Genomic DNA, 14,287 nt, shown 5'->3' with positions numbered 1-14,287 from the left:
TTTATGGAAGCAACTTTCTCCCACCACCGACCTGCAAGCTAGCAGCCCATCGCTTAACCGCAGCACCCCAGATATGTCTTTTACAAGGAAGAAAGTCAAAATAGATACACAATTACACACACTGCATAATAATGTGAACAAAAATAATGCTATAAACATCTGTCAGTAATTGCGTTATAAGACTACCAACCCAGGAAAAGTAACAATGAAAGGGAAATTTGCAATATAACACTAACCGTGTTAATCATGTTAAAATTTATAAATTCTGGGAACATAATTTGCACAATAAGGTTTAAGTTTACAGGAACTACAAAGAATAGAGAAAAACAACAACAAAATGACACCATAATCAGACAAGTCCATTATTTAAAATACTCTGTAAGATAACTGGCCCAGACTTTTTAAAAGTAAATTGGATGGGGGAAAATAAATAAACCTTAACTGGGTCCTGGTTTGGAAAAACTAGTTACAAATTATATTTTTGAAGATAACTAAGGAAATTTTAATAAGGACCAGATGTCAATTAAAAACCAAAAACCAAACCCAGTGCCGTCGAGTCGATTCCGACCCATAGCAACCCTGCGGGACAGAGAAGAACTGCCCCGTAGAGTTTCCAAGGAGTGCCTGGAGGATTTGAACTGCCGGTCCTTTGGTTAGCAGCCGTAGCACTTAACCACTATGCCACTAGGTTTCCAGATGTCAGTTACTAGGAAATTATTGTTAATCATCTTCAATATGAAAGGGTGTTAGGATTACGCAGGAGATGCACCCTGAAGTATTCAAGGGGTTATCTATAGGGTCACTACAAGTCGAAATCGACTTGACAGCAGCAGGTTTGGTTTGTTTTTTTTTTTTTAGTCAGCTAGTGCTGCTATAACAGAAATATCACAAGTGGATGGCTTCAACAAAGAGAAATTTATTCTCTCAAAAGTCTAGTAGGCTAAAAGTCCAAATTCAGGGCATCAGCTCCAGGGGAAGGCTTTCTCTGTCGGCTCTGGAGGAAGGTCCATGTCATCAATATTCCCTTGGCCTAGGGGATTCTCTGGGCAGGAACCCAGGTCTAAAGGACACACTCTGCTCCCGGCACTGCTTTTTTACTCGTATGAGGTTCCCATGTCTCTCTGCTCGCTTTTCTCTTTTTTTATCTCAAAAGAGATTGTTTTAAGACACTATCTAATTTTGTAAATCTCATCAATATAACTGCCACTAGTCTGTTTCATTACATCAGAGTGATAAGATTTACAACACATAGGGAAATCACATCAGATGATAAAATGGTAGACAGTCATACAGTACTGGGAATCATGACCCAGCCAAGTTGAGAGATATTATAACTGTATTCAATAATGCTGAAAATACAGGCAGTTTTGCCTTGGTCCCAACTGTCATGGGAATTCCAGTGTTTTACCCTTAAGCATACTAGGGTTTGGTTTGAAATAATTGGTTTAAATGGTTTTTCTTAACTGTTTTTACATCTTTTTTTTCACAGGTCCAGATACTTACTAGGAACAGTAATAATTATGGATATAAGTAATATTCAGAGAAGTTAAAAAACAATCCACTGAGAAACCCTTACCACCTTGGACATATTATAATAAAATACTTGATAGCACCAAAAAACATACTTTCCTTTAATAATCAAGTATATTCCTGTAATAAACAATCTTTCCCCGGAACAAAAATACATTTGCCTGAGGGAAGATTACGGAAACACTTTTCCAGTACAAATAAGAAACCCCTAAGAGTCCCATCACAAGGCCTACCACAGTGCCCAGCACACCATAAAAGCTCTGAATGAATTAACCTCTGCATAAAGTCTTCTAGGAAATAACTGCATCCTCCTTCCAATTCCTGAATACTCTATGGCACATAAGGGATTAATCATATTCTACCTTGTAACATGGCTTTGTACTGGTTTCATCACCTCTAATTTATAAGTTGGGGAAAACATTATACTACACAGGAAGCCAAGGGACTTGGAGTCTGGTGTCCACTCTGCCGCGAATGAGGTCTAGTCTTTCTCGTTTTTAGAATTACGTCATTTAATACAATTCTTCGTAAGTGAAATTCCTCAATGTTAAAGAGTATGACATAGATTACTGACCAATGCACCGTTTATAAATTACTACTCCAGATACTCTCCTCTTTTGTCCATCTAAAATGTACCTATCACAAGCATAAAAACCTTTTCACTAATTTTTCTTTTAAGATACATTTGATAAACTTACATATTATGTCAATTCCTCAAAGAACAGAATCCTAGAATGCCAACAAACAGTAAGTAGGAAGAATGCCAGCAAACAGAAAACAGTAAGAAAAAACACTAAAGAAGATGATACTAAATGTAATGTAGTATCCAAGATTGGATCCTGGAACAGAAAAAGAATAGTAGTGGACAAACTGGTAAAATCCAAATAAAATCTGTAGTTAATAGTACTGTGCCAATGTTAATTTCCTAACTTTGATAAATGTACCATGGTTATGTAAGATGTTAATATCAGAGGAAGCTGGGACAAGGGTATATGAGAATTCTGTACTATCTCTACAAATCTAAAATTATTTCAAAATAAAAAGCTTTAAAGACAAAATGATAATTATGGCAGTTGGATCAGTTTAGTTTGTGTCTAGACAACACTTAAGGAGTGAGGAGGGGCAGAAAAAGGAAATCAGCCAGATAATGATTCAAACTGCTCTAACTTGTGACTAATCTTCCTGCCTACTCTCAGGGCAGTTGGCATTTACGGTTCTGTTTGGTTTGCACAAAACTCTAAAGAACACGATTCCCCTTCCCGCCCCCTTTAAAATCTCAAAAGGAAATGGCTTGCTTCTTTCTAGGTTTTCTTTTCTTTCTTATAACACAAAGCAATCGAGACTAGCACCAATGGTACAAGTTACAAAAGATACAACTATTCAGGTTCAAATGATATAAAAGAAGAAAAGGAAAATCTGAACAGTTTTACAATTCTACCAAAGGAAACATTTAATCAACTTTTGGGGGACTGGCAGAAGCAGCAGAGGAACCATAATTAGTAGCTACTTATTTCACCGTGATTTGGTAAAATTCATCTAATGCCAAAATATTGCCAAAATGCCAAAAATTCAACAGTGGACAGTGGTAAAATCCACAGAGTATTTGTTGTAATCTTTCCTTTTCCTTTCCATTGTCTCTGCTACGTCTAGTGTTACTCCCAGGTGTGGCAGTTCACCTGACCAAATGATTCTCTACCTTCCCCAGCCATACACAGAGACACAAGAAAACCATTTAAATCAGATTAAATAACAGAAAGAAGTAATCAGTCGTCTTTCAAAAAATGTCTCTGCTTATTTATCAGCTGCCCTCTGTGGAAATTACCTGGGTACAAATAATAGGAAAAATCAGATCAAAGGTGTTAGGTGATATATGTTCATATGGTAAACTTCCTTAATTTGAACTGAGAAAAAATTTGAACTATAAAGTACTTTAAGAGAAACTCTATTATTAAAAACAAAGTATTACTGAAATGATTTTATTCAACATTTCATTAAACAAGAAACTTGTAGCCATAACAATGTGACTTGGGATACATTAGGTGGGGGGTAGGAAGGCAAGTACTCTCAATACTCTTGACATGAATTTAAATTAATACTACCTTTTTTCTGGAGGGCAATTTGGCATTTTTAACCCTTCTCTTCTTTTCAAACCTTGCTTGCTGAAAGTGAAGAGAACCTGAAGCACTGATGAAGATCAAAGACCACACCCTTCAGTATAGATTATACTTCAACAAAGAAAACAAAAATCCTCACAACTGGACCAATAAACAACATCATAATAAATGGAGAAAAGACTGAAGTTGTCAAGGATTTCATTTTACTTGGATCCACAATCAACACCCATGGAACCAGCAGTCAAAAAATCAAAAGACCCACTGCACTGGGCAAATCTACTGCAAAAGACCTTTTTAAAGTGTTCCAAAGCAAATGTGTCACTTTGAGGACTAAGATGCACCTGACCCAAGCCACTGTGTTTTCAATCGCATCATATACATGTGAAAGTTGGACAATGAATAACAAAACCGAAGAATTATTGAAGCCTTTGAATTACGGTGTTGGCAAAGAATGCTGAATAGACCATGGACTGCCAAAAGAACAAATAAATCTGTTTGGAGGAAGTACAACCAGAATGCTCCCTAGAAGCAAGGATGGCGAGACTACGTCTCACATACTTTGGACATGTTATCAGGAGGGGATCAGTCCCTAGAGGAGGACATCATGCTCGGTGAAGTGGAGGGTCAATGAAAAAGAGAAAGACCCTCAACAAGATGGACTGACACAGTGACTACAACAATGGGCTCAAATATAACAACGATTGTGAGGATGGCACAGGACTTGGCAGTATTTCACCCTATTGTACGGAGGGTCACTATAAGTTGGAACCAACTCGACAGCACCTAATGACAACTTTTTTTGAAAGGAGCTCTAGTGGCACAGTTGGTTAAGTACTCAGCTGCTAACTGAAAGGTTGGATGTTTGAACCCAGCAGCCACTCTGTGGCAGTCTGCTTTGTAAAGATTTACAGCCTTCGAAACTATGGGGCAGTTCTCTTGGTTTGATCATCTTTTCAAAATACTCTCTTCCCTTGGCTTCTACAATAGGTTCCTCGCTTGATTTTCCTCCTACCTTTTTTCTTGTCTCCTTTGCTGATTTTTAAATGTTGTTCGGCCTTAGAGTTCTGTCCAAGGCCATTTTCTTTTTAATAAGTTATACTATGTCCCCATAGGTCAGCAGTTTGAATCTACAGCTGAGGTCAGCAGTTCACATCTACCAGCTGCTTCTTAAAAACCCTATGGGACAGTTCTACTCTGTTCTATAGGGTCACTGTGAGTCAGAACCAACTCAACAGCAGCAGGGTTTTTTTTTCCCCCAAGTAAATTTTACCCAAAATTTTTCTCCTGAACATTCCTCTTCAACACTAAAGTCATGTTCTCCAGCCTCAAGGGTACCCTCAAAATTGTCGCTAGTTAGTTCACTTTTCCAGCTCTCCAGAAACAATGACAGCATTTCACATTCTGGGATCCTTCAAACCTTGAATATCTTCCTCACCTTCTTGCTCACTCCCAACAGAAAACACTCACTCTGTGCTTCATAGAGAATACATAAATCATAACAGAAACTACCTCAACTTTTACCGTGAACTGTTTATACCTTGCTCAACCACCATTCATACTTAATTGTTCCTTTTTTTTAAGGATGATAGGATGATCCCTTTTTTTTAAGGATGATAGGATGATCCCTTTTTTTTAAGGATGATAGGATGATCCCTTACATTACTATCCGTACTCTCTGGACCACAATCCTATTTTCTTCTCAAGAATCTTGCATGATTACCTATCAATTTCTCATTTTCTCATTCATATTTCTTCTCAATATAATGATTCACTCAATGCTTGTAAAATGAATGATTATTTATCAAAGGTAAATATGCATATCCTTTAATCTAACAGGTCCACTTCTAGGAATTTATACAAAGGACTGGTACAAAGATTTAACCTCAGGAATTGCCACACAACAACTGGAATCAATCTATGTTTTTTATTTTCTTTTTATCTACAATTTCTGATTCAGCCAAAAAAAAAAAAAAAATGTATAAAATTGACCAAAAAGACTGCATTGACAAAACAGAAAAATCTAAATACTGAGCAAATAAAAGTACAATGTTAAAGACTACTGAAATTGAAACATGAGTATGAAGTATGCCATTATCATAAATTTATTTTAAATTAAAACATGGTCTTATTTGGGAGGAGAAAAAAGGTTTTGATATTCCATAAAGTTTTTCAGTTTCTTTCAGTTCTGATAAAACCCACACTCATATTGGGATGGCATGTTTATACATAATAGCCAAGAACTGAAAACAGCCTAGACCCTAACATACAGGAGAATGGACACTGATGAAGAAACAGTGGTATATTCACACAAAGGAATACTACTTAGCAATAAAAAAAAAAGCTTCTGATGTACACAATATGGATGAATCTCAAAAGTATTATGCCGAATGAAAAAAAGGGTTATACAAAGTATATGCTAGAAAAAACCTACCTTCGAGTCAACATGACCATGCCCCTGAGTGGCACAAGTGGTTCGTGACTGTCTGGTAACCTGAAGGTTGGTGGTTCAAACCTGCCCGGCCATTCCGCAGGAGAAAGGCCTGCCAATCTGTTTCTGTAAATGTCACAGCCAAGAAAACCCTATACAGCAGTTCTACTCTGTAACACATGGGGTTGCCATGAAGTATATGCTACACGATTCCGTTTATACAACGTTCTAGACAGGATAAACTAATCTACGACAGAAAAAAATCAGAACAGCAGTCGGAGGATTGACTGGTAAGGCCAAGAAGGAACTTTCTCGGGACAGGTTAATGTTCTATAACATAACAAGGGTCTACGATACACAGGTGTTTGCATTTATCAACCCTCACCAAATGGTTCACTTAAGACTTGTGCCTTTTACGCTCTAGTTAACGATATACATACTGAAGTGTTCAGGGGTGGTCTGTTACAGATGTTTGTAACTTACTTTGATATGCATCTTTCCTCCCAAAAATATGGATTGATGAAAAGAGGGATGCACAGATGGAGATATGTAATGAAACAAATACAAACAAACAAAAAAAAAACCCAGTGAAATACAGCATATGTTAATTGTGGAATCCAGGTGATGGGCATAACTCTTTCAACTTTTCTCTGTGTCTGAAAATTCTCATAACAAAATGTTGGAAATGTTTAACTTTTAGTTAAGTCAGCTAGAGAAAGCAAACCATCTGGTTAAATCTGTTGATTCAAAGTCTGGAAAGAAACAGAAGCTTTCCTAGCTTTTCAATTGATCTTAAACTTAACAGTGATTTCTCAAATGGCAGAAAACATTCCATCTATATGTAAAAAAAAAAAAAGACATTAAGCCATTTTAGGAACCATCATTTCTATACATTCACGAGCTTTACTGACAGGGTATCCTTAAGTTATCACAGACAGAGCCACACAGAGAAATAGCTAATTAGCAAAATAACTATTTACACTGATCTAAATATTTTAAAATACTGGTAAGAAAAGTCACATAGTAAGTGAGTCAAAACAGACTATTTAAAAACTTTCCCTAAAGGATACAGAAAATACTCTATATAACACTACCAACAACTATATCTGTAATCACTAATTTATAACCTGCTAACTTTTTTTTTTTTTTAACTTTCGCAGCTTAATTAAAACATTTTTAGGAATATACATTTTTACAAATATATCTTTGTATTTTAAAATATAAACATATCTTATATTTTAAAATATAAAAGCCACCCACTTCTACTATATGAAAATTCCTATTTTGATCCATCATCTTAACTAAATCTTATTCACATTGATTTTTAAAATATATTTAAATTTTGGGGAAAGAAAATGACTTGAGTACCTCAGAGGTCTCACTAATAAAGGGCTTATCATTCAGTAGATGATAAGGAATCATCTACAGGAAATAACAGTAATGATCACAGCCTCCACCACACTGAGTCCAGTACAACTAGATGGTATCTGGCTACCACCACTGACTGCTCTGACAAGGATCACAATAGAGGGTCCTGGGCAGCGCTGGAGAAAAATGTAGAACAAAATTCTAACACAAAAAGAAAGACCACACTTGCTGGCCTGTCAGAGACTGGAGAAACCCTGAGAGTATGGCCCCCACATCCTTTCAGCTCAGTGGTGAAGTCACTCCTGAGGTTCACCCTTCAGCCAACGATTGGACATGCCCATAAAACAAGACTAATGGGACACATCAGCCCAGGGGCAGGGACTAGGACGCAGGTGTGGACAGGAAAGCTGGTAATAGGGAACCCAAGGTTGAGAAGGGAGACTGTTGGCATGTTTTGGGGTTGTTAACCAATGTGTGTACTGAATGTTTAATGAGAAACTAGTTTGTTCTATAAACCTTCATCTAAAATACAATAAAAAAATTAAAAAAGATAATAATGAGGATAATAAAAGTTGAAATCATCACAAATTTTATCTGAATGATTTGGTTTTTGAATACAATCTCTATAGGACTGAACAGTATACATCACTGTACATATCATGCATTTACCTGTGTGTGTGTGTGTAACTGCACAAAGCTGTATATACAAAAAGGGGTAACTATCAGTTGATGAGTCTAAAGAAAGTTCACATACATAATAAAAAATTCATTCAGGAAGTACGTATTCAGAGCCTAATATCAGCCACGCACGAGAGTAGGCACTGGACATACAAAAAAAGATAAATCAGACAGGGTTCCTGCCCTCGGGGACCAAACTACTGGGGGAGTGAGGGATTGTTAGAAACGGCAAACAAGTAAACAAATATATATGTTTATGATAAACACTATGGAAGAAATTTACAAGATGACATGATATCTATGGTTATCAGGTTAGGCGTCTCTGAGGAAATGGCATTTAAGGCCAGCCCTAAAGAACAAGCAATAGCCAGCTTGCAAAGAGCAGGAGGGAAGAGTGTCCCTTCAAAAGAGCAGGTGCAAAGGCCTTGCAGGAGGAACAAGCTCAGTAGGTTCAAGCAACAGAAAGAAGGCCAGTGTAACTGTAGCACAATGGGAAAAATGCACAAACTATAGACAAAGACAGAGCCGGCTTCGGATTTATTCTAAGTGCAAAAGAATATCATTGAAAGATATGAAAAAGGGGAAATGGCGTAAACACGTTTATATCTTTTACTATACGGAGAAAGAGTTGTACAGGGGCAAGGAATAGAAGCGAGAGGCCTGTAAGGAGGCTAAGGTGCAGACAAAAGATGACATCACTAGGAAGTGGAAAGAGAGGTTTCAGGTATTTTGACAACAGAACTGAAAAGATTTGCTCATGGAGTGAGGGGGAGAGGGATGGTCTGAGCAACTAGACACAAGATGACACCATTAATTAAGATTACAAAGACAGGGTGTGATAGTTAATTTTACGTGTCAACTTCGTTAGGCTACAGTCCCCAGCTGTTTGGCCAAACACTAGTCCAGCTGCTGTCATGCAGCAGTTACATGTGATTAGATCAGTTGGCCTCGCATGGAGCTGATATGTAATCTAATGTAATGACCTTACATCTAATATAATATAATCACCTTCCGTAATGCAGTCTGATGTAATACAATCAGTCAATCAGTTGAAGTCATACCAGTGTAGAGCGGAGGCTACACCTTATCACTTCAGAGTTATCAAACGCTAGAATAGACAGTAAGACACACGCAGGGAAAGCCAGACGGCATCTAAGAATCATCTACAAGCAAATGAGAGCCAAGATTACTGGCAGACACCAGGAGGAGGAGAAAGCCTCACAGGAGGAACTGACATGGCCTTAACCCCAATTTGGACTTTTAGCCTGCAGAACTCAGATAAAATAAGTTTCTGTTCTTTAAAGTCACCCATTTCTGATATTTCTGTTATGGCAGCGCTAGGTAAATAAGACACAGGATAAAAAGAAGATTTTGATTGTGTAGAGGGGGGATGGAGGGGTTGATGAGGAATGAAGAATGGCTGTAGACAGACATGATACCTTTGAGATGCCTGTAGACAACCAGGAACATACACGGAATTAGGAGCATACTGAACAAGTTTCTTAAACTTGCCTGAAGTATTTACAAAATACAAATTAATGAGCCATACTACTCCAGAACTACTGAATCAGAATGGGCATGTATATGTACACATTTTTAACATGTTTACATGATTCTGATACCTGCTAGAATTTGAGAACCACTTATATAAACAGGTTTTAATGTCATACTTCATCACCTAGGGATATAACTCTTTAAAGAAAACAGTATGTTGAGATAACAGTTTGACTTAATAAAAACAGAGCTATCTAATCTCCAATCATAGAGCACTGTAGAGGAAACTGTTCTAATTAGCCATTCCTTCAAATGACATTTACTGAAAGCCACTCTAGGTGCATAATTTCTCTTTCATAAATATTTTCTTACAAAACACCCATGAAATATCTCACAAGTGAGTAAATCAGAGTTCAGAAAGATGGACTCTTGCCCAAAGGACACGCAATCAATAACAGGATCAAGACTCAAAAATCAAGATAACACCAATTCCAGCCTGCTTTCCACCATACCAAAACACTGCTTACCCCCACAAAGCTCACCATCTGTGACCCATCATGTACAAAAATAATTACACCAAAATAAAACGAGGTGAGTGCCTGAAGGGAAACAGAAAGGACAATGAGATCTAAGAAGGGAAAGTCACATTTGATTTTCACAACTTAAAAGTCTTATGATTAGATTTCTCAGAAACTATAGTTAACTTTAGAACTTCACCTTTCAAAGTGTCCACAAAGCTACTAATAGAAAGCAAAAGTTTTTGAATCCTACACAGAAAGTCCTAAGACTCACAAAATATTATTAAAAAAATAAATAAATTTCCCACCCTGAAAAAAAAAAAATCCTAGCTCAATGTACAATCTCTTCACAGGCTTCAACTATTTTTTTAAAAGTGGCACTATGTATAGTGGTTTTAGCTTCAAAAAGCCCTGGGTAAATCCCAGCTCTCCTATCTGCCTAAAGTCATAAAACTAACAAGTCACTAATGACTTTTGTCCTCAGTCTAGGACTAAAGGTTTGGGATAAAGTTAATCTATACACACATAATAGTCATAATTACTTACCATTATTATTAGAAGATCATACAAATAATAATCTGTAACTACCTGAGATTTTATTTCAACAGGGAATGCTGGCATTTGCTTTAAGTATACGCTTCAAGCTATCCACCTCGATACTGTAGTATTAGAATGGTTTCCAAAATGTTTACAAATCCTCTTTGCTGACCCTCTCTGAACCAGGATCAACCCCTTGACCATAAACTCGGTGTTACACTGTACCTACCCTTTCATAACAGCTCCAACGGTTGTAACTGTTCATTATCTACAGGCTAGACATTAAGTTCCTTGAAGGCAGAAGCTGCATCTTGTTAGGCTCTAATCACTCATTTAATATCTGAGTACTTAGTACAGGATTTGCACTGACCTAGGTCCTAGAATACAGCAGTAAACAAAATCAAATCCCTGTACTCTTAAGAGTTTATATTCTAGTAGGATAAAAGAGACATTAAACATGTATCAACTAGTGATAAGTGCTACTTTAAAAAAGGGGGGGGGATGGATAGGAGTGAGAAGTGTTGTAGGAACTAGGGAAGTTACAGCTTTTTCATACCGGGTATCAGGGTAAGGCCTTACACATAGCAGAAACTTGGAATAAGCACAGCAAGCCACACAGATATGTGGAGGGGAGGAGTCATCCAGAGACAGGGGGAAGAGTAAACACAAAGGCCCTGAAGCAGGAATATGCTTGTGTGGGAAGAACAGAAAGAAGGTCAGTGTGGACTGAGACACACAGGAGGGCAAGCAGAGAGCAAAGAGTGATATCACCTGACTTACGTTTCAAAGGGTCACTCAAAACTGAGTGAGAGAACAGAGAGTAAAGAAAGAAAACAGTGAGACTCATTAGAATACTGCAATAATCCAGAAGAGAGAGAATGGCTTTGACCAAGGGAGTGGTGATGACAACCATGACAGCGATGATAATGATGTGACTGGATTGTAGTTATGTTTTGAAGGCAGAACCCACAGGATTTGCTGATGGACTGGATGTGAAAAGAAAAAGAGGTGTCAAGCAAAGTCCCAAGGTTTAGGAAGAGTGAACCAAAAAAAAAAAAAAAAAAAAACCAAACCCGTTGCAATCAAGTCGATTCCAACTCATAGTGACCCTACAGGAAGAGCGAAGTTGTCATTAATTGAGATGAGAAAGAGAAGCAGTTCTATTTTCCTAGAATCTAGCACAGTGTCTGGCCACTCAAATATTTATCTTAGAATTGAAGCTAGCTGAATAAACTCCTAAAATGAAGCAGGTAAAGTCAATGTATCGGTTTTCACTGGCTTTAAATTTCCTTTAGTAACGTTTGTTAATTACACAGAGAAAGGAAACCATGATTACAGTTAACTGCAGGTGCTAACAGGGAAACCATATACTGGAACACAACTGATCATTACATCTCAAGGATCGGTTCCAGTTTTAAATTTACAATTCTCCTAGCTGTAACAGCCATCTGCTATGAAGGCTCTGTGACAGCCTGAGGATTCTTACACCCAAAGTAATTAACCTGCTCATTAATAAATATCATACCCTGGAAGATACAGCAGAGCAAAAAGAACTCTAGGCCAGAATCAATAGAAAATTCTAACACTTCACGATAAATTCTCAGAATGGGGCAAGGCTGAACAAGTCCCTTAAAAAAATAAGCCATAAGCCATCAGCATTTTTAAATATTGGTTGTTTTACTTCAAACAATAAGGCCCTTCAAAACAATTTTAATAAAAAGTTGAAATCCAATTGCAAATGTGAAATTAAGCACATCTTCCCCCACTTTCCCCAATTAGTGAAACTGAGCTTCACTTAAGGAAATAATTAATCCACTTCGGCACTTCTTACAGTTATTTTCGATTCTCCTAAAGAAAAAGCTACCATCCCTTCTCCCCTTCTGGTCACTTAAAAAATTTAACTGAAGCTTAAGACTCATCTCTCTCTACATTAATTTTCTAATGTCCCACCTTAACCCACTGTGCTTAAAAAAAAAAAAGGACTTACAAATTTCAGTGAGCATATAGGTTAAAAACACAGACCTTTCAAAGAAGCCGATCGCACTGAATTCAGCAACAGGCAGTACTTTCCACTTTCCTATCAGTAAAAGCCCTTGAACCAACCCAAAGAAATCTGCTGAAATGCCAGCCAGATCCCCCGTATCACCCCCGCTCCGCCCGCAAGGAAACACAGCAGCCACTGACCATAAAGCTGAACAGAAAAGAACCCGTGGTAAGCAAAAAAACAATCTTGACAGGCACGAAGGTTAAGTGCCAGGTTTTCAACCACCACCTGGAAGCGAGTAAGAGCCCCGGCGACCCACAAACACATTCCAGGGCCGCACACATCCTTCCCCCGCTCCGAAGGCTCCGCACGCCGATTAGGGGCGAGGTAGAGGGAGGATTCTCGCCAAGGAGGAGGCGCGAGAACCGCCTCGGGTGTAGGGAGTGCCCACGGGGTACCCAGACGCCCAAGGAACTGAGCAAAAATAAGCCAGCGTGCCAAGGATGAATGCGGCGCCCCCTTAAAGAGCAACATACACGGTGCCTACCACAAAACGCTGAAGGGCAGGGAGCCCCGGTTGGGATTTACCCCCCGGGGTAGAAAGGCTGGGGGGGCGACAGGTAAAAAAAGGGGCCTAGGAAGCTTTTTTTTTAGGAAGCTACTATTTCTCAGTAAGCGGGCTGGGGGGAGGGGAGGACGGACACTGGAGATGGCAGCTGCTTTTTGATTCGTTTCTCAGTTCATCATTGAACTAGGGGAAGCCCTCAAGGGGTGGGGGGTAAGAGGAGGGAGAGGGGAGCGTGACACCGACGGGGGGCTGCGATTCCCAAGGGGGCCGCGGCATGATGGGGTGCGCGCACCGGGAACGGGAAGAGGGCGCAGCGGCCCGCCTGACTCTGGAAGCCGGGCGCTTCCCTGCCAGCGAGAAGGGAAAGGAGCCACCCTCCTCCCTGCCCCCACACTCACCATGTAGAGGGTGAAGGGCAGGCCGAGCAGAAAGAGCCACAGGTAGAGGTGCAGCGCGTTGACGAAGGTGGCCTGGTGCGGGTCGTAGTACCAGCCCCCGCTGAGCGCGGCCCACACCCCCTGCCGGAGGATTTGCAGCGTCTGCGACCCCATCCCCACCCGGCGCCGCCGCCGCCGCCGCCGCCGCTGCCGCCGTCCCCGCCCCGGCCCCAGCTCTGCCTCGGTCGCCGGAGCCTGCGGCTGCCCCGTCTATCCCCCTTCGGAACTCGGGGAGAGCGGGCCGGCGCTTCGGCGGTCGCTAGTGCTGCTGCAGGAGGAGGAGGCGGCGAACCAGGAGGAGGAGACCGACGAGGAGGCGGCGGCGAGCAACGGGGAGGAGAGCGAAGAGGAGGAGACCGGCCTCCAGGACGCCGCCGCCATCTTATCTCCTAAGAGCGGAGCCCGAGTCAGGTCCCCGCAGCCCGCGGCCCGCCAGCGCCCCGCCGCCGCCCCCGCCGCCGCCGCGACCCCCGCCGGCCGCCAGCCCTGAGCCGGGCGGAGAAGGAGGCCCGGCGCCCGGGAGGGACGGGGAACAAGCCGCGCCCCCTCCAGCTCCTCCTCTCCTCTTCCCTCCGCCCTCTCTGCCCGCTCCCCGCGGGTGCGCGCTGCGCCTCGGCCGCCGCGGGCGCCC

At 40.5% G+C, this 14,287-nt stretch overlaps 1 protein-coding gene across 5 annotated transcripts in view; it reads right to left on the bottom strand.

The window, feature by feature from the left end:
* PCNX1 (pecanex 1) overlaps positions 1 to 13,787 on the bottom strand; it is a 184,340-nt gene extending 170,553 nt beyond the window's left edge. For all 5 annotated transcript variants that reach the window (XM_049897946.1, XM_049897948.1, XM_049897947.1 and 2 more), the window contains exon 1: positions 13,618 to 13,787. In XM_049897946.1, the coding sequence (XP_049753903.1) occupies positions 13,618 to 13,770 (153 nt within the window). In that variant the 5' untranslated portion in view covers positions 13,771 to 13,787. The remainder of the gene's footprint in view (positions 1 to 13,617) is intronic.
* Between the last annotated feature and the right edge of the window lie 500 nt (positions 13,788 to 14,287).

This window comes from Elephas maximus, chromosome 10 (assembly GCF_024166365.1).
Source record: "Elephas maximus indicus isolate mEleMax1 chromosome 10, mEleMax1 primary haplotype, whole genome shotgun sequence".
Lineage (NCBI taxonomy): Eukaryota > Metazoa > Chordata > Mammalia > Proboscidea > Elephantidae > Elephas > Elephas maximus.
This window is presented reverse-complemented; position numbering and strand designations above follow the sequence as displayed.